Source organism: Syngnathoides biaculeatus, chromosome 23, assembly GCF_019802595.1.
Source record: "Syngnathoides biaculeatus isolate LvHL_M chromosome 23, ASM1980259v1, whole genome shotgun sequence".
Lineage (NCBI taxonomy): Eukaryota > Metazoa > Chordata > Actinopteri > Syngnathiformes > Syngnathidae > Syngnathoides > Syngnathoides biaculeatus.
Window position 1 is genome coordinate 5,678,703 of NC_084662.1, and position 23,300 is coordinate 5,702,002.

Here is a 23,300-nt window from a genome sequence, read left to right on the forward strand (position 1 = left end):
CTGACCACAACGTTACCTGTATTGTTCACCTGTTATGTTCCGTTCTCGGGATCGTTAATAAAGAGGTGTGAAGCAGAGGAGAGCGCGAGCGCGACCGTTATTTTCCGAACCGAAAATAAACATGGCTGGATAAAGCTAAATACAAGAAGTTCCCCAGGAACTGTTTCAAAAGCTCCCGCCGCATGACACGGGAGCAAATGGGTCTTCAAAAGAGGGTTAGGGTTAGGGTTGTGTTTTTGCAGTGTAAAACTGCAAAATTTGGCCTTCAATTGTATGTTTAAAAAAAATAGATATACTTCACTGAGGGTGTGAAGAGGATCTCTATCCCCATTCTCTCTACCATTTGATCGCTACCAAACTAAATGTAACTACTTTCATTTATTGAGAAGTAATGTACCTTTAACTACAGTATATTAGTGACAACTGACAATGCCAGGAATATAGATAATGCTGTCATGGCTGCTGGGGTAGATCTGGTATAACCCTTACTTTCCAAGGAGCTATTTGATTGTAAAATATACTCTGTTGGTGTGGGCGGCACAGCGGAGCAGCTGTAGAGCGTTAGCCTCACAGGTCTGAGTACCGGGGTTGAAATCCCGGCTCCGGCTGTGTGGAATTTGTAGGTTCTCCCCGTACCTGCGTGGCTTTTCTCCAGGCACTCCGCTTTCCTCTGATATCCCCAAAACATGCTTGCATTCATTGGAGACTCTAAATTGCCCATAGGTGTGATTGTGAGTGCCACTGTTGTCTGGTCCCATGTGCCCTGCGATTGGCTGGCAACCAGTTCAGGGTGTGCCCCGCCTCCAGCCCGATGGCAGCTGGGATTGGCTCCAGCACTCCCGCAATCCTTGTGAGGATAAACGGGTCAGAAAATGGATGGACTCTGTTGGTGTTGTTTGAGCCACAGACAATGGGTGATTTCTACATCAGGTAAATTTTTTATTTGTAGAATTTTTCCATGGAATTGAAATCAAATGAATAAAAAGGCAAGAAATGTTCTTTTTGGAAGGCTATATTTAGAGAGATCATCTTTTTATCTAGAGCTAGAGTACCTACATTTTTGTCAAAGTTTTCTGTTGAAAAGCTTTTGATTGATTGACGGCTGTATTTAGCTGTTAGGAATGTGACGACAGGTGGGTAAGACACCACCGTTGAGTCATTCAAGAACATGAACGACCTCCACTCCCCCACCTCCAAAAATACGGGGGGGGGAAAAAAAATCCAGACAATCAATCAATACAGACTTGACATTTTCAACTTGGCCAAAAATGAAGTGAAACATACTTTTTATTTAAGTGTGTTCTTGGAATATTTGCCTCTTTTTCTCGACAAACAACATTTACTTTGCACACACTGAAGGACTTAAAACGCAAACAAGCATCAACGGTTAAAAAAAACAAAACTGAATTAGTTTTTACATATGTAGATGTTGAAAAGAAGTCCAAAATATGAAAAATGCAGATTTATTTGAAATGTATGAAGTCAGCCACTCATTCCACACGTCTATAAATGTGTCACAATGAACTGAAATAATTTATTAACATATTGAAGCTGCTGGGCTAGCTACTTTAGCATTTTGAAGCTAATTCGCTATTAGGCTAGCCGCTGTCCAATTTAGCATGTCAAAGGTTGCAGGTGCTGGGCTAGCTGCTGGCTACATTAGCACATTAATGGTATCTCCATGTTGACTCGGTTGCTGAGGTAGTAGTCGCCATGTTTGTGCCGCGTGATGATCTTTGTAGCTTTTTGGCAGCCAGCTCACGAGCTGCTAGCAATGACCTAGAGGTATGACATCAGTAAATTGAGGATGACGTTGTTTACCACCTGCCAGCAACACAAATGTGTGCAAAATGACCACAAATAATTGCTAATAGCTTAGCACCAGAGAGGTTACAGTCAAGGTTTTGTGAACAAGTGACCAGAAGCTGCTACTCATGATGATGTTGAAAATGTTCCAGACACAAAATCTCATCCTGGATTGGGACTGTTTCAAATGGAAACACGTAATGATTTCTGTTTGGAGCTTCATAGAGTTAACAATTTCCCGGTTCCACAGGTGTCAACATGTCCTCTAATAAGCGTGTTTTGCTGAACAGGAAGTAAATCCTACAAGCATCCACTTACATGCATGAGAAAACACAGCAGTACCTTGGACTCCCCTTTCAGAGAATTCACAGTGATCCGCCTTTTGTTTGCTCATGCAAGATTGTACCTGAGATGAAGAACAGATGAAACCTTCACAACAAAAGTTGGATGGATGTCTGATTAAGAAAATAAAAACAGCATTTTGTGAAGTGTCAACATGGACAATAAGGCAATAATTTGATGACATTCTAAATGAGACCAAAAGTCTAAAAATGGGAACATGTGATGTTGTTCACTAAAAGCTACTTGTTGATTTTTCTCCATAAGCTCGGACCACCTTTGACGTATCTCCTCCGACGAGCCAATTATTCAACACGAGCTTCTCTTTTTGAATCGTTCCAAACAAATGTGACCAATCCATTCTGACTTGAAAGTAAACAATGCTTCAAGACAAGCTATCTGAATGTAAGGAGACCTTTTCTTCCTACTTGAAATCCTTGAAAGTCATCACAGTCCTTTTTTTGGAGACACGTTTCTTATCTACAAGGGTAGTCCAGTCGATGCGGGAAAGGTCACGATGGGCCGGAGGCGGCCACGCACGCACAAAGTTGCGAGGAAGGATGCACCTGCAGTCCGGAGCCAAGACGCTTCCCCGCGGATGACCAGGCGGCTCATCGTCAACGTCCTTGCACCCTGACAACACGTCCTTCCTGTACTTCCGGCAGTCCTGTGGGATGACCTCCCACCGGGAACGCTGGACTATTTCACACTTGCACGTGGCACCCTTGTGTTAGCGTCCTGTTCCGCACAAGTCCGGCAGTCGCTAACCAAGAGGTTGACAAGAAACAAAGCTGTAGGGATGCGGCAGTGGTGACGGTGTGTGTCCGTGCGCCGGAGGGGTCATTGGTTGTTGAGATAGCCGAGTCGTCTGCAGAGGATCTCAAAGATCTCGGCGATGCAGAGGAGGATGGTGATGACGGTGAAGGTGTACATGGCGCTCAGGAAGATGGTCTTCTCAAAGTGTTCTGGCACCATGCACTTGGTCACATTGAAGGTCTTCTCCAACGCGCTGGCGTCACACATGTATAGCGGGTGGACCTGAAAGACAAACCAGTAAAGAAAGAAGATCCACACAGTTTGAATCGAGAAAATGGGAACATTTGTTGAACACCTTTCGCCTTTACTTCAAATGGATTCTCTAGTTTGGGGGCTTTTTGGATTAAAGGTGAAACGTTTTGAAGTCGGCTCAACTGCCGAGTTGAAAGCTAAACAATAGAAATTAGTTGAAAGACGAATTTGAAAAAGGGACACTTCACATTCGCTGTGCAGAGGCAGGTCTGTGGGGCCAGCGACGGACAAGGTTACATTCTCTCTGCATGTCTGCTCAGACTTCCCGAAGCAGAGGACAGGAGTATAGGACGGAAAGTCTACATGCTGAAAACGCAGGTCCTGGAGACTATATGCTGACAAGACACAGGTCTTGAAGGCTACATGCCGAAGACGCAGGTCTTGGAGGATACATGTTGAATACGCAGGTGAAGACGTGGGTCCTGAGGGATACATGCTGAAGACGCAGGTCTTGAAGACAACGTGTTGAAGACATGGGAATTGAAGGCTTCTTGCTGAAGAACCAGGTCTTGGAGGATACATGCTGAAAACACAGGTGAAGACGTGGGTCCTGAAGGATACGTGCTGAAGACGCATTTCCTACAGTCTACATGCTGAAGATGCAGGTCCTACAGTCTACATGCTGAAGACGCATGTCCTGAAGGCTACTTGCTTTTAAGACGCGGGTCTTGAAGGCTACTTTCTGAAGATGCGAGTCTTGAAAGATACATGCTGAATACCCACGTGGACCGTTCCATCATCTGCTAGAAGAGAGGAGCGGCAACCATCCCATCACCAGGTCTCGTGGGGCCATTTAAACAACATCTTGCCTATGCTTTTATCGGCATGGCCCCCACATAGGGAAAATGTTTGGCCATCAAATATTCATTGAGGGCACAAAATAAAAATCAATTGGGTCAACCCCATCAATGATCCCGATTTGGCCTATTTGGGGATTTCTTTTGGAATCTTTTTTTTTTTTTTTTTTTTTGGAGCTCAAGCCAAAGCCATAAACATGTTACTTTGCCGCCATCTAGTGGTATTTGGGTATGAAGGAACTATTTTGATAACCATGACCAGGATACTGAGAATATGGCAAAAACGTCCTGACCTACGTTTTCCCATCCCAGCTTGTTTAATATCATCGCTATATCCACGGGTTGTCCGCCAGGTTTGGCGTCTGGTTGTTTACGTGCATCTTGTTTCAGGTGTTGAGCAAACGGAAGTGTGCCTGTTTTCAGGGCGTTGAGTGGAACATGCAATGGAAGTAGATCGAAGACATTGTTGGAAACATTCTGTGGGAAATGAATTCCATCTCCTTTTGATTCCTAAAATGATCACAAGCTGAGCATCATCCCACAAAATCAGATTCACGGGGCTCAACGAGAAGGTCCTGAACCGATCCGCCATCCAAACACGAGCAGATTGACTACGACCAAGGCTTATTTTGAAAATCCTCAGACCTGGAAACCAAAGAGATGACTCTGCAGCCAGAAGGCGATTACTTCCAAAATGATGCGCAAGAGAACGGAGATGATATAGAAGACGGTGTAGATAGGTCGCTCCAGGATCTCCTCCTGGTCGATGTTCTTGCAGGCAGCGTAGAGATGAAACACAGCCCCCGGAACCAACACTGTGACCAGCTGCAACGCCCAGAACACCTGCAAGATGGTCGACACATAAGTGTAACGTCCTCATTTAAAAATAAGACAAAACAGATGGACACCTTTATGAAAAGAGGTCCTTTATGGAGCTAGTTTCTTGTATGTTGTCTGTCAGAAAATGAGTCTGAGCGTGAGGTGCTTTGTACCTGAGGCGTTATGGGTCTGAACTGGTTGTAGCAGTACAGGTTGAGTTCTCTGCGATCTGGGTCGCAACTGAAGTGCAGCGCTTCATTTCCGTACACAGCAAAGCCCAGAACTCCAAGGAAGAACATCCGCACCGAGCCGAAGAACAAGGTGTGGAACTGGCCGATCACCGTCGGAGGCCTGAGCTGGAACACACAAACGCGTACGGTACACACGAGTGAGGCGGCACTGACAGCATGTGTGCGCACAGACAGACAGACAGACAGACTGACTGACAGACAAAACAGATTGAGGTGGAGGCTAAGTGAATGCTTCTTTTGTCAGCCACATGAATCACCGAGGCCCTCGGCCGAAGGCTGAAAGCCTTTCAGCCTGCCACAAAAAGCCTCCATCAACTCCGTGTGCACCCCCAATCTCCTCAGCTTCCTCGTTTCACCCCCCCCCCAACTCTCGCTCCACAATGGGCTAGAGTGACGCCCGCCGAACGAGCACCTGAGAAGATTGCTGGTGTGACTTACGCATCCCTCGTAGAAGTTCTTGATGTAGTTTAAGGACATGTTTGGGCCGTCGGTCTGCGTTCAGGGCGCTTGTGGGCCCACATGGCACCAGCGACACAACCGCCCTCTGCCTGCTCGTCCCCAAAGCCCGTGTCAATGCATATTTTTTGGCCTTTTATCTTTGCATCAATTGACTCGCTCAGTAGACACAGAGAGGCCAACAATGGCCCCGCAGGCCGGCTGCTCCCTGCATTCTAATCCCTACAGGACTCTGTCAGCGAAAACCACAACCTCCAACACTCACACTCGCCACAAACATGCTACAAAGACACAAAGCTAGCCTTTTTCTGCCCCAACGTCGTCTTCTCGGGGCGCCCGTTACCTCGGTCCTCCTCGGCTCGCAACAAATTGATGCTCAATGCCATATAGAGTCGGGATTTATATTCATGTGCGTGATGAGTTGACACACCGGTCAGCGGATAGAATAGTGAGAGAAAAACACAAAAGTCAGAAAGTGATGACAACACACCCTGCACTGCAAATACTTCTGGAAGAGCATTGACGGAGCTGCCGGTGTCCCAAATGCCAAACAAAGACGTCCCCGTGAAGCAAAGCAAAACTACGTTTAGTAGCAAAGAAAAGTCAAGTCCACACACCAACCGTAATCCTGGCGGCGTGTTGTTCATTCCCCCCTCTTTTTTCCACTCACAGGTCCTAAACGCATGCCGGTCCCGGGACGCACTGGAGGCCGGGGTCAAGTTACAGCGCTGCTTCGTGCCCACTTCCTGTGGGCCCTTTCACAATCGCCCGGACCGCCACTCGCTGCCAGCGGCTCGAAAGGCACCTGGCCCGTGTGGCGACTAACCACCGCGCCGTTCACAAAACTCCGCCTTTGAAAAGTCATGCAAACGTTTATGCAACACGCGGCACCTCCTGTGGCGCTCTTACTTTGACGGTCCAAACACATAGCTTCCTGCGTGCGTCACTTAGGCGATGGCAATTGACAAAACCCTTTCAGATTGTCACGTGACCACATTGATGGGACACAAAGCACTCACACGGCACACGCACTTCGGCCAGTGACAAACACCCCCCCCCCACCCCCCCCCCATCTCTGCTTTTAACAACACACATACAAACACCGAAGGTGTGGAAAAGGCGACCCCACCCCAAAAAACATTATGCGTGAATGGCGGATGTTAGGTTTCACAGAAATGTGGAATAACTCGACACTATTCAAGTACATGTTTATATACAAATTGAAGATGAAAATGAAATTTGACCTTTTGTTTTGGGTTTCAACTTGAGCCAGGCCCATGTCCACCCGGACCTGATGCCGGCTTCAATCTCTGACACATCAATAGCATCCTCCTCTCATTCTGGAAAAGAATTCACTTGGATGTGTCACATTTTTCACTTTTACCCTAACTACAAAGCCTAATCCCAAATGCATCCTCAAGGAAAACAAAGTGCAGAGTTTTTCTGTTTCTGAACTTGAAGTTGGTTCATTCTGTGTTGTGACATAATCCCTAACATGGCTCTTGAACATGAACATCCATTACTGAATAAGATCATTGTCAGCGCCTTTCCTAATGAAAACTAGACGTACCAGCACAGGGGTGCTCAATGTGTCGATCGCGATCGGCAGTTTTGGTTAATCGTGTGACGGCGTGTCAAAAAAAAAAAAAAAAAAAAAGTCAGTCTATCGTCCATCTCGTCGCTTGATTCCGTGTGGCAGATACGTCGAGGCGCGTTCTACCCAGCTGGCCTCCTATTTACGGTCTCTCTTTTGGTTTGTCAGTCGCAGCAATGCGCGCGTGCACCCCCACGAAGATCGCAAGAGGCTGGCATAGGTTGATTTGCATTGTAGGAAACAATCATGTCAACTAAGTGTAGTCTGCTCATTAGCGTGGCGTATACAAGGAGTTAGCTCATCCACTTTTTCCAGGTTTGGTCACACATTACCTGTGTAGCGATGAAGACAAATTTTTGACATTTGAAGACATTTTTAAATGTACACTCCCCGCTTGACTTGGTGGTGGTGCTGATGTAGATGATAATGACGATGATGACGTAATCCCTAACAGACAAAGCAAAATAAATGAGAAGATTGCGTGAGGGTGATTGTTGATGAGGCGGGTTTAAAATGAGAATTAGGATGGGAGCAAACGAGTTGAGTGACGAAGATCGAAGCGGCTTCCTTTCTCTCTGTGGTGTGGGTGTGCGTGCACGCTCGCGCGTCAGAGCCACTGAAGGAGTCTTCCTCGGCTCACGCACGTCTCGAGCTTTTACGCGCCGGCACTTGCTGCGGTCTACATGGACGACGACATCCTGAACAAGCTCGGGGCCGAGGCTACTGGAGCCAATTCGAGCGAGGAGCCCGGCAGCGGGGAGTGGAGCGCGCACGCGGCGGTGCGCGGCGTCATGACCACGGCGTACGCGCTGATCGTGCTGGTGGGCGCGCTGGGCAACGTGACGCTGCTGAAGATCTTCGTGAGCACCGGCGCCCTGAGGAGCGTGCCCAACATCTTCATCAGCAGCCTGGCGGCGGGCGACCTGCTGCTGCTCGTCACCTGCGTGCCGGTCGACGCCTTCCGCTTCTTTTCCGACGACTGGATGCTCGGCGAGGCCGCGTGCAAGCTGCTGCCCGCAGTGCAGCTCACCTCCGTCGGCGTGTCCGTCTTCACGCTGACGGCGCTCAGCGCCGACAGGTACGGCCGCGCTCGTCGTCGGGCTCTCCTGCGCGTAAGCTTCGATTTGCTCCGAAAAATCTCAGCAAACTTTCATTGTAAAGCACTTTTCGCAGCGTGGCGTGCAGCTCAAAAGTACTCGTCAAGCCACACCCACGTGGGTAAACATACGCTGGTAAAAATAATAATGTCATCGTCGACGATCATCATCATCACCCTGTCGTTCACGTGATGCTGACGGACCACGATCACCGTGATCATCAGGTGGAAATGCATTTTGGTATATTTGTATTTATACATTGACACGTACAAAACTCAACACAACTGTTACTGTTGTATCCGGTATACGCACACGCGCGCACACACAAGGAGACCAAAATAAATCCTCTGCGTACCCGCCTCGGCTGGGGTGGGCTGCAGCACCCGAGTGAGGACAAGCACTGTAGAAGGTAGATGAATTGATAAATCACCTGTCAAGCAGGGTTTTACCAGAACACGCAGCAGAATAGCAGAATCCCCGAAGGAGTTGATTTCATTTTACAACTGCAATACAATGTGATATAGGAGTCAAGTATTCCTAAAAGTTCAAAAATGATTTTGTTTAGACCAGGGGTGCCCAGACTTTTTTTTTTTACCCTAAGGTCTACTTTTGAAGCAACCAGCCTCTCGCGAGCTACTGACGACAGGGGTTGGGGGGGGGGGGGGGGTTGATGATGATGATGATGATGCTCCACAACTGTTTAAAGGTTAATGTTATGTTGCCTCCTATATTTAAAATACTGAATTAGCTTTTTGTGCTCATCCTGGATCAGGCTGTGCCAAGGTGGAATTTGAAAACGACACCATCTCTTCCTGCACTTTCTACTTTGGCTTGAGACCAGACATTTCCCACTCGGAAAAGAGAAAATCTCATCCAGTTTAACCACTTTTCTTCAATTATTCACATACTCCGACAATCATTGCATCTTCAAATTAAAAACAGCATTTCTTTTTTAACTTTCCCCAATAATATCAAAAGTTAAACATAAGCGGCATGTCTAGCTCGTCTTTGTTCTACTTTGCCCAGACTGTGTTGCTAACCAAAGCAGCGGTGGCGAACGCTATCATTATAAAACACATTGATGGGCCGCATATGTACTGTAACTTTTGTAATTATGATTATTATATAAGAGCGTGGGGGGTGGGGGGTGGGGTAAGGTAAACGAGGAAAAAGAGTGTGGCGGAGCAGCGGTCATTGCTAGAGAAAGTCCCGTGTGCTGCCTAAAAGAAACCAGTGGCTTGTTGTTTTCATTTTTGATAGTACATATGTTAATTGTGCCATTGGATGTACCAACCAGTCAACCCTCACTCATTGAATCACAAACCGAATAGCTGGATGTTCTACTTTCAATTTGCATTGGGTTTCTTTTTTTATTTTTTTTGCGCGCAACGCAGAATATCTGCGAAGAGACTGCATCAGCGGTGCACAATTGCTGACGTTTTTTGTTTTTTGGCACGCCATCCTGCGATCGACCAAGACTGCCTCGCGATCGACGCATTGAGCACCCCTGGTTTGGACCATAATTTGATACACTGTCGCCACCATGTGATTATGTAGAACGGCTGTTGCAAAATGGCGTTGGCGCTCTATGCGGAGCTAAGCGGAAAAAAAATTAAAATGCCATACTGCCCTACTTTGGGGTGGGACGCAATGCAAAAAAAAGGAGATAAGAATTCATTGCTTTCCCAAAGTGATCAAGTTGAGGATGTGGCTAAGAGCTGCTGAAAGATTTGCACTTGTTCGCGGGAGGGCTCAGCGGTGCGTCGGGGTGCATATGAGGGCTTAAATCCAACGCAGTGCCGACTACCTTGATTGGCCAACCTGAGCAGGAGCAGCCGTTGCAGACAAACCATCACTCCCGGACCCAGAGTTAGCCGTGAAAAATAGTGAAATATGGCCATGCCTGGAACTTGACTCGCAATTATTACTGAATACATTTATAACATCAGGCAGAAGAAACAAGTGGCAGAAAGGAAACGGAGACCTTTTAAAGGGCTGTTGCTCTCTTTGGCAAGCCGTATCGACAAATGACCGAGCGGAGTTTCTTGGTACTTAACATCTTCATCCTGATTTCTCGTTTCTTCCTCTCTCTCCCCTCACGTTCACGATCACACTCTGGCTCGAACTGAAAGGGCTAAAACAGCGTCCATCGCTGCCACTCTGGCGTCACGGAATTCCCCATTTCAAGTCACTACCCGGTTGACTTTCACAACTCAGCCAGCCACATGCAGTCCTCAAAAGAGCCAGATCTGGCTCGGGAGCCATAGGTTTTGGACCCCGGTAGTAGAAACTCGGTAAACCTCAAAGATATGAACGCAAAACCGCTATAGTACCATCGCACTAAAATTCTAATCGGCTATTGAAAACCATGACCAGGATTTTTCTATAGTTCCTCATTGAGGTCTCAATACAACAAAATCGCTGATATAAAAATCCTCCTCATCTTCATGTTTTTGTTTTTTTTTTCCATTGAGGAGCTTGATTGAAACGTTTCATCAAGGGTTTAATTGCAGCGTGTCGAGTGTCAATCACGTCGTCTCCCCAAAGAAACTGTGACCTTCATCACGCAACGCCAGGCGGAATATGAGACGTTAGTTCCTGACGTGTCCTTGTGATCACACGATCCAATCCCACGGCGTCCTATCAAAGGGCGAGGATGCCTGCATTCCTCTAATTAGCAAATTTAGCTCCTAACGGGCCAAACGCTGCTGCCAGAGCGAGTCGACAAAGGCCTGACGAAGAACACGAGGGACAGACGAGTTCTCCTCGGGCGATGTGAGCGCACGTTGCCTTTTGGAACGTTTCCTCTCGTGTTCGGTGACAACTCGGTGAGGCACCTCAAACGGTTGACACTTCGAGTGACACGGGTGTGTCCGTTGGCTCCTATCTGCCGGTGACTCACATAATTGAGTTTAGTTTTGGTCCTGGATTAATTTGGTCATGGATTGGTTCAAACTTGTGATGGCCTGACGACAAAAGTCGAGTTTGCGCAGAGCCTCGCGTTTCGCTGGGATTTAATGCTAATGCTTAACGGGATGACAATGAAAATGCTCCAATCAATCAAAATGAATAAGAGGTAGGGCGGAATGTCATTTTTCGTCATTAAAAACTGAAAAGCGGAACGTGCCAGGCTGCGTTGCAGGTGGGCCGGCGCGGATGCTCCGTTTTGATGTAAATGCTCGGCGAGATCATCATCATTTACACGCTTGAAAATATGTTGGCTTCCAAACAGGGCTGGTCTGCGATGAACAACTTCTTTTTAACTACTTGTCGCTTGTTGTAACCAAGTTGATGACAAGTGATGACGATAAGTGTAAAAACTCTTGCAACTCCTCCGCTCAATATTCAACACAAGTGACGTCCGTCATGTTAAACCACGTGACGTTAATCTGCACGTCACACGTCTGTTCCGACTCAATGCAGTGGCACACGTAGTGTAAATGCAAGATGAAAGCGGACGACGCCACATGGAAACAGTTGAGCTGAGATCTTCTGTAGGAAAGGGGAAAAAAAGCGCATAGAATCCTGGCGAGTTGTCCGACGCATTGGCAGCAAATTGTTAATGTGTTCCCGGTCTCTCGGCCGCCCGATGAGCCGTTTTGTCGACCGATTGTCGGGGCGCGGAAAAGATGGCGCGTGGCAGGAAGTCATTTGCAGATGCTTCAGTTCCTCGTCCATCAAGGTCCCTAACGAGCTCCTCCCCGCATCTTCATCAGGATCACCGAGATGCGCTCATTACTTGACGCTTGCCTTTGTCTCTGATGCCATTGTTTTTTTCTAGATGACCTCTACCCCGTCGTCGTGGAAACTTACGTTTTGTAACACATGAACTTTGAGCTATGTGTGTCATCACTTGTGTATTGCGCTTCACATCTTACAATCAGTCTGTCCTGTGTGGACAGTTTGCATCGCGCCGAGAACCATCCCATCTGGCGGAACTCGCCAGGCGCAGAACCAGAAAATATCTGGTGGAGACCAGATGTCATTTTAGGCTGACAAATAAAGCTGAATATATGTTTATACATCTATAAAAACTAGGACCCAGTACTGTTCACAGGAGCTTTCATCCATCTTTTAAGTGTCTTCATGGTCTTTGGCCATCTAATCTTTTCGAGCTGCTTTTACACAAAGACTTTTTTTCCTTCCCTCCATCTTTGCCACGACTCCACAAAAACTGCCACTATTGTTCCAGTTCCTGAAAAAGTCCGGTCCACAGAACGCAACCACCCTGTTGTCATCAGGAAATACCTGGAGAAGATGCCAAGCCCTGCTCCAAGTTTTCCCGGTTAGGTATATTCAGCCGTGCCGCTTGTAAGTGAAGTGACCTGGTTTGAATGTTGCTGGAAAATCACCTGAAAACACCACGTTCAGTAAAAAGTTAGCTAGGCTCTGGGTAGGCTTCTGTGATCTCCTAAGGGGGCGGTGGGTCATTTTCCAAGCCGTTTATGCTCATAAGGGTCACGGCAAAATGTAAAGGAAATCCATCACGATTTTCCCTCTCGATCAAGTAATGACCTCCCTCTGGGGGCAAACCAACGAAACTCAGTGCCAGTCCGGAGCAGGATAAATAAGGAGGGTTAAACTCGCATAGGCCATCCATGCATAAAACCTATGCAAACATGAAGAAAATATTGCATAAAATCTTGGGATAGAAAGAAGTCAGCCAAACCAGCGAGTCAGGAAATGTTGTTGGATGTGGACCTGAAGGCGCGTGTGTGTGCACGGCAGATACAAGGCCATCGTGAAGCCCATGGACATCCAGACATCCAGCGCAGTCTTGCAGACCTGCTTAAAGGCCGCCGCCGTCTGGCTGCTGTCCATTTTGCTTGCCATTCCCGAGGCAGTCTTCTCCCAAGTGGTCCACATGCAGGTAAGGTCGCGAACACCAGATCGGATGACACGACACAAATCGATGTGTTGGTTACCGTGTGGGATTTCATGTGATTTGACTTGGGTTTTCCTTAGGCTGGATGTGGGAATCACTGATGTTTGTCTGTGTAGATTCCAAGTCATCAAGGTCATGGTCGTCCAAAAAGATCGATTCAAGGCAACTGGACTTTTCTTGTTTGTTGAAGAGATTTCACCTTTTTGTCCAAAGGGATTTTTCTGTTCTGAAAATGTAGGTAGTGTGTGTTTTGGGGCACCGCAGATCAGTATTCAGACCAACAAGCACAGGGATCAAAAACAAGGACTAGTTGTTGGCAGAAATAGGGATTTGCCTCCAAAGAAAATTAGTCCAGTTGCCTTTAACCATCTTTACAGATTATTACCGTTTATTTAGATTTGTTTTAGCTCCTCGAGAGTGGCATAAAAAATGTGCACGTACGAGCTGGATCGTCACCGGACCTCGACTCTAAACTGAGGTGATCTTTTGTTTCTGCACAGTTAAGAAGAAGAGTAACAGTCTTGATCATGTTGAAATTGAATTTAGAACGACGTGAACCCTAAAGTGGGCGTGTCTTGAGAAAATTCAGCCAAGGAGACCACTGATCGGATTTCAATAAGTTGCACGTTTTTTTTCCCCTTCTCTCTGTTCGTACAATGAGATGCAGCTCAAAGTGCTTCACATAGTTCAAATCGATCCTCGCCTGCCACTCATCTTCACGTGCCGTAATCTCACTTTTAATTGAAAACGCCATGAAATAAGGACAACGAGGAGTGGGCATCTTTCTCCAAACATTTCCGCTTGTCACTCGTCTGTTCTTCTCAAGTGAGGAACTCATTTGTAAACGGAGGACAGGGGAGGATGAGCATAAATAAATGAGGTTCGGCCTGAGTGAACGGAAACCCGGAGCTAAATAATCAGATGCAAACCCTAACCCTAAACCTAGACAACAAGCCACACTTGGACACGACCGAATCACAACACAGTAAGTCCAAAACATCAACAAAATGCAAATCACGACAGGCATTTTGTACTTTGTCTGTTTTCTCCCCGTCTTAGGGTCAGAGGGGCACCGAGAACGTGACCTTCATCAACTGTGTGCCGTACCCTCTGTCCGATCAGACTCACCCCAAGGTCCACGCTGTCGTACTCTTCCTGGTCTACTTCCTGGTCCCGCTGACCGTCATTTCCGTGTACTACTACCACATTGCGTGTACGCTCATGCACAGTGCGCATGACATGCCGGGCGAGGTCAGCGAGCACACCAAGAGACAGGTCAGACTCCGCCCACTTCTTGCGTGCCGAGAAAGCGACATCACAGCACGCAGACTGCATGCGGCACTTAAGTGCCGATGATGACGATCATCACGATAAATACACAGACAAAGATATCCAGTCATCCGTTTTCTGACCCTCTTATCCTCACCAAGGTCGCAGGAGTGCTGGAGCCTATCCCGGCTGTCGTTGGGCAGGAGGCGGGGTGCGCCCTCAACTGGTTGCCAGTCAATCGCAGGGCACATGGAGACACACAACGGTCCCACTCACAATCCCACTGACGGGACAATTTAGAGGCTCCAACGAATGCACGTTTTTGGGATGCGGAAGGAAAGCCGAGTGCCCAGAGAAAAGGCACGCAGGCATAGGTAGGACATGCAAACTCTGCACAAGCGGGGCCGGGATTCGAACCCCGGACCTCAGAACTCTGAGGCCGACACTCCAACCAGCAGCTGTCCAGACAAAGATATACACACCTAAATAGACAGCGTAGGGCTGATAAACTCACTTTTGCTGGTTCAGCAGTTCCCACGAAATGACGTGGCAGACTGGATCTGACCCCCAGGCCTTGAGTTCGACACCCGTTTCACACGCAAATAAATAAATAGATACACAAAAACATGTTTGACCGCAGATACAAATTCCACATGAATCAAGTGAATCGACAACAACAATAGGAAAGGTTTTTATGTGCACCAGCAGGTCGTTCCGTAGTTCAGGACCCGCAATAGAAAAAGCTCTTCGGCCTCTGAGCTACCACTTCCACTTCGGCATCTCCTGAAGCACCAGGCAGGTACGTACGGATGGAGCAACTCGGGGAGGTTAGGCGGGGTGAGAGCATTTAAAGACGTAAAGCAAAATAGCCTCTCGAAGTCTACAATGTTCCAGGCAGCCAGTGAGTGGAAAGCACAATAGGAGATATGTGCTCCCTCTTGTCTACGGCCTTTCAGTTTCGGGCTGAACAGTGGCAGTAGTTAGTAGAACTAACTGGAGATGTTTGCAGGCAGGTCCGGCTGACTCCAAAGTCAAGTGCATTACAGTAATCCATCCCAGATGCGCACCGTCCCTGCAGTTTTCTCAATATTAATGTTGAAGAAAGTTTCTAAGACATATAAGGGATTTTGAGAAAAGGTCATCCTTCGTTCATGGCACAAAAATCTGAAACAGAGAGAAATTCTCTATGTACTACTAACCCTTGAAAATACAAAGGGAAGAGCAGCAGCCCTAAAATTGAACCTTGTGGAACCCCACAAAAGCGGTGATGGTTCACATTTCGAATAGGCATCCAACACACACACTGGTGGGAAAGTTCATTTTCGACCATTCATTTCACCGTTCCAATCATGAATTATACTGACGTTCACTTCCATCCATCCATTCATTTTCCAAGTCGCTAATCCTCACAAGGGTCACGGGAGCGCCGGAGCCCATCTCAGCCAACTTTGGGCGAAAGGCAGACCACACTCTAAGCTGGTCACCAGTCACTTCACAGTTCACAAGCCCAAATTTTGGATGACATAAATTGCCCGTTCCAAAAATAAACTTTTATCAGAAATGAATATGTTGCCCACGGGCTCCCGGCCTTAAAATACTGCATTTCATTTCCCCGTTGTTGCCGCCCACTCAGTCCAAATAGCCAGGCAAGTGCAGCGTTCACCTTAAAATCTTAGCAATATGAAAAACATGCCTGAATGAGGAATTCAAATAAAAGGATGAAAGACTTGTCAGCACATCTGCTTCAGAGTTCTGAGAACCCGGGTTCAAATTCTGGTTCCCGCCTGTGTGGAGTTTGCATGTTCTCCCCGTGCCTGCGTGGCTTTTCTCCCCTTTCCCCAATACATGCATTCTTTGGAGACTCCAAATTGCCCGTAGGTGTTGATGTGAGTCCCAATGGGTTTTGTTTTTTTTGTTTGTTTCTATGTGCCCTGCGGTCGGCTGGTAACGAGTTCAGGGTGTACCTCGCCCGAAGATAACCGGGATAGTCTCCGGCACGCCTGCAACCCTAGTGAGGATAAGCGGAGTGGGAGATGAATGAACGACAAAAGGACATTGATAAGTTTGCAATTCAGCTTTGACTGATTTTTTTTTTTTCTTCTTATCTAAAAAATTAAAAATTAAAATTATGTGTGATTGTACCGTGTTTTAACAAAAGCTTTGTGACACAAATTCCATCCAACTTATTTTCACAATGATCTACTATTCTATTGGCAAACAACATATTTGCTCCCATTTTCAGAGTGTCACTGAACGCAGCTCACGCGTAGGAGCTGCTGCGACGTGACGGCCAAATGTAAACATGAAAGACGGTTAGCAAAAACAGAGTTCAGCGCCCCCCGATACACGGAGACTCCTATTTACTGCGTTCAGGCGGGTTTTGTCCTGGAAGTCGTGAACAAAACCTGACAATCATGAATGACAATGAACTGTGTGTCGCTCAAAAACCCTCAAGAAAGGAAGACCAGAATCAGCTTGTTCTCCGAAACCTTGATGAGGTACAAAATGAACAAAGTTGACACAAAATGTGAACTAGCTCAGGAACGTTCGATCACTGTACTCGTTTCAGACACAACATTGTTTCTAAATACAGTACTCATGCAGACTGTATGACACACATGATGATGATGATGATGATGATTACGAGGTGGAGGAGTCCAACACCTCAGGAATATTTAGAAGAGGGCGACCTTTCCCAGGCGTCTTGGCCCAGCTCATCTTTTTATTCCTTGGACTTCTCATGTGACGGTTGGGAAACTTTCAGATGTCGTCATCTTCACCCCAGCGCCACACAAAAACAGGAAACAACAACATTTCACTCAGCGGGAGACGCCAGTAAGCAGGAAGTTGATAAAACCTCAATATTCTTTCCTGTTGGGTTGCACAATTCATCACATTTGAATTGCGATCACATTTGAAGCTGCCACTGATTTTCAGCAGATTTGGAACCTTCTGCTGCATGTTTTAGCGTATCCTTTGGAGCAGTGCTCTCAAAACTAATGAGCCAGCCGCCCGGGGGTGAAGCAGGACGTCGTCAAGGGCCAGGACTGCGCTCAAAATCAAAATTTTCAAATGGGATCCATGTCCAATGTAGTCAGCTTTTATTTTGAAGTTGACCGCATGAGCACGTGGGTGGAGAGGCGGTGTGTCATGATAAGACGCCATTTCTTACGGGTGTTGAAAATGATCAATATATCAATTACTGGATATATATTGTGCAACTGGATCACATCATTGGAACTGGAAGACAAATGGGGGCGCGAGCATGCCCGGCACCTCCCCTCTCTCCATACACGGTGTTTTTGTACGGTTATTGAGTGTGTTTGTCTCCATTGTGCACTAACAACCCTTTGCGCAACTACTCCAATGTGAGCGCATTATGAAGTGCTTTGAGCGGAGTCATGGAGGACATAAAATCCTCCCCTGATCCCCCAACGCTGGAGCCTTTCTAATTTGCATATCGGTCCAACCGCTGGACGGATGATGCCATCTCCGTTGCCCCCATGCAGCCCTCACCCATCTGGAGACCAAAGACTCACACGTCAGAGTGCTGAAAATCGACTTGAGCTCAGCGTTCAATGCCGTCATTGCCCCAGTGGCTCATCCTCAAACTGGACTGCCTGGGACTCCCTGTGCAACTGTGTGAGACCCCAGGTAGTTCGGGTCAGCAGCAACACTTCCAACACCGTCGTGTTGAACCCCCCCCCCCCCCGAAGGATTTGTGCTGAGCCCCCTCCTCTTCACTCTGTGCCGACCCACTAGTGCGCACCCACAAGTGTGCAGTCGACATGACTGTGGTGGGTGTCGTTAACACCAACGATGAGACAGGCAACAGGAAGGAGGTGAGCCGTCTGGCGATGTGGTTCAAGGACAGCAATCTCCACCTGAACGTGGAGAAGACGAAGGAGATCATAGCGGAGTTCAAGCAAGCGACCACTCAGCACCAACAACTAACCATCAATGGTGCTGAAGTAGACCCCTGGGTGTACACGTCTCCGAAGACCTTGTCCTGGACCACAAACACCACAGCGCTGCCTAACAGTGGCTGTACTTCCTGCGGAAACTTAAAAGGGGGAGAGACCCGTCGCCCATCGCCGTCTCCTTCTACGGAGGGACGATCGAGAGCGTCCTGTGCATCAGCATCACTGTGTGGTACGGCACCTCCGTCACATCCTGCTGCAAGATCCTGCTGCATACTGACAGCAGCTGAGAAGATCATCGGTGTCTTTCACCCGTCCCTTCTGGACATTTAGCACACCCCGCTGCCTCTTCAGACTCCTGCCAACAGGGAGGAGACTGCAGAGCCTTGGAGCCAAAACGAGCAGGCTCAAAGGCAATTTCTTCCACCAAGCGGTCAGGAGACTCAAGTCCCTCTCTACTTTGCCCCATTATCCCTCCATGGCACCTAGCACCACGCATTACCACTGATTCCAGACCATGAACTCAGTTCATGCACAAACATTTGACTTGTTGTACCCTTGCAGCACTGTGTATATCACCCAACACATTATTGCACTACACTTTATAAGTCTCTACTTTAATACGCTGTCCATAATACTCGATCATGTAGATTGCCGCTCATAATGTCAATACCATACATGTATGTAAACTGTAGATGGGAATTGCAGTTCTTGTTAGATGAGCCAGATTGGCCAATGATCAAGCGTTGCTCTGCTTGAATATTCACTATATTGACAACGGGGATTTTCAAATGAAAAGTTTCTGCTTCCAGCCTCACGTTATTGTCTTTTATGCATGAAATATTTCCGTTAAGTTGCAAATTGTGATTGTCCTTTGTAATCGCATATTTATTCAGCTATCCCTTGGTAAAGTAGATGGGTATATTTATTATGATCCTTTATTCTTATTCAAAGAGGAATTCTGCAATTAAAAAAAAACATTCCATGTTGTGTTGAAAATTAGTACAATTAAAATGAAGATTTTCCCTAATGAGGAATACAGCAATGCTACATCCCAAGGAAGACACGCTCACACAAACACACTGATGCGTACTCTCACACCCACACAAATTCACAACACACGCACTTTCACAACACCCTTGCGATTAAAATACTCAGACACACGATGACTCTACCAACCACATAAACGAGCACACAAGTCTCAAGTCAAGGATGTAAGTGCCACAGCTAGACTCCCCCTCCTCCCCGCACGACGTGATTGACAAACATGCCAGCGAGTCGTCAATGAATTGTCCAGACGAGGTTTTGGACTGCTTGTCGTTGACTTGTCCGAGGAACACCCCCCCCCCCCACACACACACACACACACACACACACACATTCTCTTGTCCTCCTAACTGAGATGAAGTGTTGTGTCGTTACCATGTGTGCATGTGTGTGTTTTGGCATGTTGTTCCCTATGGCAACCGTCAATGTCCACATCCCAAATAAAAAAACATCAGGTTAGCGGCCCTTACCTGCTGCTGACGCACAAAAGGAAGTTGAATGTGTTTGAGGTCAAAGGTGGTGAGGTGGGCGGCGACATCAGGAGGTCAAAGGTGGTGAGGTGCTCAGTGAGCATTCTGATGTTTTTGTGGACAAGCAGCAAGCTGTCAATGACATAATGCGAGCTTTCTCGCTCCAGAAAGAGGGAGAACGAGCTTGCGGAGCTTTGGGCGCAAGCACATATGTTGACATGAAACAATAGCAATGACGGCCAATCAGAAGAGACAACATTTCCCGCGCCACGTCAGAAGAGCTCTCACGCCACACTAATGCGCCGCGCCTCACCGGTCGGAAATCGCCGCTCCACAGCGAGTCTCAATTCTGTCGTCAACATCTTGCCTCTCTCCGTGGAGGAGGGAGTAAAGCAGGCCAAAAGCCACATGTCAAGGGGTAAGACAAATTAAATACTAGATGTGGGTTGACTTAAGTCTTAAATTGAGACTGTAGACTGGTAGATGCTCATACCATTGCGTCGTACGCTTCTGTGGCGAAACGCTTTTCAAATTTTTCAAACAAACCTTTGTTTGCTGAAAAGCCTTGTCCTCGAAGGGGGAGAGTCCCTCATTGCAGTTTGAGGTCCGTCAGAACTTTCTTCAGCCTCTATCATCGTCACCAGGTCGGTTTTTCTGCAATCCGCTCTGCTTAAAGCAAACGCAGCTTCTATTCGAACAGTCCTCTTATTTTGCGGATTCACCACATTTTCACACTTCCTTATTAAAAGTGATTGAAGCGGTTTGACGGATTTTATGTAGCGCACCGTGGATTCATTCACGCCATAATAGCGCCACAAAAAGTGTAACTTCTGCCGTCTTTGATCATATCCATAAGTTTTACTGTTTTGCTGATCGTCATCATCTTCCTCTTTTTGTTGGGCGCTTCAGAAGAAGCTTTCGCATCAGCACAGCGCTTTGGCGGCATTGTGAACACGAGAGGTTATCGCGCACACAGTCATCAGCATAGAAAATGGTGGAAAGGAAGGACAAGGGAAAGAGTGGAACAGAAGTTGCTGGGTGGAGCTTCGATGATGCGTGATGAGTGAAAATTAATGCGAAGCACTGAAGCCGCAAAAAGTGAAGCGCGAAAGAGCGAGGGAACCCTGTATCTGATCGGCAGGTGAAGGGCTCGTCTACAGCGTCTTCAGCAGAGCAAGCACACAATCTTGCAGCTTGAGAGGGGCCTTTATTTCTCATCTTCTCAGAAGCATTAAAAAAAAATGTAACTTTTTAAGAAAATGATTTCATCACGATAGCCGAACTGTCAGTCGCAAATCATAAGAGTTGCGACATAAATCTGACTCCAGTCCAGGTATATGACTCGAATCCCGAACCTCTGCCCCTCACGCAACGACGATGATGCACAAACTGCTAAGCTAGCGGCTAATGCAACGCTACCTCTGCAGATGGAGACGAGGAAGCGCTTGGCCAAGATCGTGCTGGTGTTTGTGGCTTTGTTTGCAGTCTCCTGGCTCCCCAACCACATCCTATACCTCTACCGCTCCTTCCGCTACCAGCAGGTGGACCTGTCGCTAGTGCACCTGCTGCTAACGTTGCTAGCTCGCGTCCTCAGCTTCTCATCGTCCTGCGTCAATCCGTTTGCGCTCTACCTGCTCAGCAACAGCTTCCGACGACACTTCAACAGGTTTGGACTCCGAGAGCTCACCTGTGCGCGCCAATACGCATTAACACGCGTGCACACACACACACACACACACACACACACATACACACAACTAGAGATTCAGATGTAGTCCCAGACATAGAAAATAGACACACATACACACAGATAGCGAGATACACACATATGAAGCGTTCAGATGCAAAAGCAGATATATCCATTTTTGTTTTTTCTGTAGATTATATGATTTCTAAATTCAAATCAAATCATATATACACACAAACTCATAGACAAACTGACTCCTCACAAAATTTCAAATCCATTTGAATACACAAAACTAAAAGCTTCCACAGGCATTCAGACTCACGTGCACCAATAATTACACAATTGACCAGGCGGTTAGCTGACACGACGGCGCTAACGCTGGAAATGTGTATCTGCTGTGTGTCTTAGTCAGCTGCGATGCGGCAGCGTGCATCCTGACCGTCAGGCGAGCTACCAGCACAGTACATCCCACATACGTCTGACCTCCATCAAAAGGGCCACACCCCCCATCGCCACGGGCAACAGGCAGGAAGTGTGACCGGGAGGATGAGGTCATGTGACTGCCGGCTTGGCTCAGATTGGTTGCGTGCTGAAATGTTACTTAATGAACTCGAGTTTCATGCTTGCGCTGGCGTCAGCCATCTTTGTTTGGTGATGTCACTGTGCTGTGTCAACTGTAATAAAAGTGCACAAACTCTGTCAGTCTGCGCGTGGTGTGTTTATGTGCACGCTAAATTAAATCACTGAGGAACTCTTAAAAAGATACTGTACTTTTTGCAATCGTGAATTTGAATGCACGGTGATTTTCAAATATGGTTTACTACTTTGAAAATGGCGTCTCGACTAGAGTGAAGTCAAGAACTTAATCCACTCTACCATACACCCAACACGCCCCATTTGGCCAGGTAGTGCCTCTGAGCACTAAAGGCCCAAGACCAGCTCCACTGCACTCGGGTCGCCTGGGGGGCCCGACAGGGGTGCGGAGACGGGACCGCCAGACACCCGCCGCAGTCCCCGCCCACCCAGGCTAACCACATCCTTGTGCTCCCCGGGGACCCGAGAGCCACGAGCACGGCACGAGCCGGGACTCGGACCGGGCGCGGGGGACCGAGGCAGTCCCAGGAGACCGCTTCCGCGTCGACATCCCAAATGAAAGCCGACCCTCCACCTGTGAAATCGGGGTACTTTCTGTCCAGTCGCCCCTACCCAGTCCCAGAATCAGCTTTATTGGCCAAGAGTTTTTCTCCGGCAGTCGGTGCTGCCCTGGTACGACATTCAGAACAAGGAACAACAAAGTAACAAGAACAAAAGAACAAGAGACATTTCTGTTTCTAGGAACTATTCCTTAGAAGAGTCACAGCTGTGCAAGATGTCAAGTTTAGAACAGGTAAGAGTAACGAGTGTGTCAACGTCCCACATTGTGTTGAGCTCGTACAGAGTGCCTTTACCCGTGTTATAGACCAGTGCAATAACAACTGTGCAAAGGGACGAATCGTGCGATAGTCTACAAAATACATGAGCAATACTAATGCTGACTGGATAGGAAGCAGGAAGGACCTTCAGGAATCTCCCTGGAACTACCCGATAAAAGGTGTAAAACGATAACAAAGATGACGACGGCCTTCAACAGGAGCGTTGAGCGGCACCCGGCCCACTTGAGTACGCTGAGGCGACATCGCCGAGCGTCGTGCAGCATTCGGCATTCATTAGGAGAGGAAGTCGCCTTTAGGCAGGTTGCGGGGGGCCTCTGATAAGCAATCAGGACTTTCCGTCCTTCCGTCGGCGGCGGCCAAAG

At 47.5% G+C, this 23,300-nt stretch overlaps 2 protein-coding genes across 5 annotated transcripts in view; one reads left to right on the forward strand and one right to left on the reverse strand.

Annotated features, from left to right (window-relative positions):
- Positions 1-1,269: 1,269 nt before the first annotated feature.
- The window catches only part of gje1a (gap junction protein epsilon 1a), a 31,211-nt gene continuing 9,180 nt past the window's right edge, over positions 1,270-23,300 (reverse strand). For 2 of the 4 annotated variants that reach the window (XM_061811927.1, XM_061811926.1), the window contains exons 2-4: positions 5,003-5,185; positions 4,656-4,853; positions 1,270-3,183 (exon numbers count right to left, since the gene is read on the reverse strand). In XM_061811927.1, coding sequence (XP_061667911.1) covers positions 2,986-3,183; positions 4,656-4,853; positions 5,003-5,185 — 579 coding nt within the window. In that variant the 3' untranslated portion in view covers positions 1,270-2,985. Of the gene's footprint in view, positions 3,184-4,655; positions 4,854-5,002; positions 5,186-6,153; positions 6,237-6,780; positions 6,877-23,300 lie in introns of those variants that run through there. The other 2 variants (XM_061811929.1, XM_061811928.1) reach the window with 2 other exon arrangements.
- On the forward strand, positions 6,897-22,613 carry nmbr (neuromedin B receptor). Its single transcript, XM_061811931.1, has 5 exons — positions 6,897-8,208; positions 12,956-13,097; positions 14,178-14,387; positions 21,246-21,484; positions 21,914-22,613. The coding sequence occupies exons 1-5, from the start codon at positions 7,814-7,816 to the stop codon at positions 22,041-22,043; spliced, it is 1,116 nt and encodes a 371-aa protein (XP_061667915.1). The 5' UTR covers positions 6,897-7,813; the 3' UTR covers positions 22,044-22,613.

What these genes read in the sequence shown, in the direction of transcription:
- nmbr (XM_061811931.1), top strand. Translation starts at nt 7,814, where the DNA reads ATGGACGACGACATCCTGAACAAGCTCGGGGCCGAGGCTACTGGAGCC. An exon ending in GCGAGCACACCAAGAGACAG is followed by an intron (nt 14,388 to 21,245) that starts GTCAGACTCCGC and finishes CTACCTCTGCAG; the next exon opens with ATGGAGACGAGGAAGCGCTT. An exon ending in TTCCGACGACACTTCAACAG is followed by an intron (nt 21,485 to 21,913) that starts GTTTGGACTCCG and finishes TGTGTGTCTTAG; the next exon opens with TCAGCTGCGATGCGGCAGCG.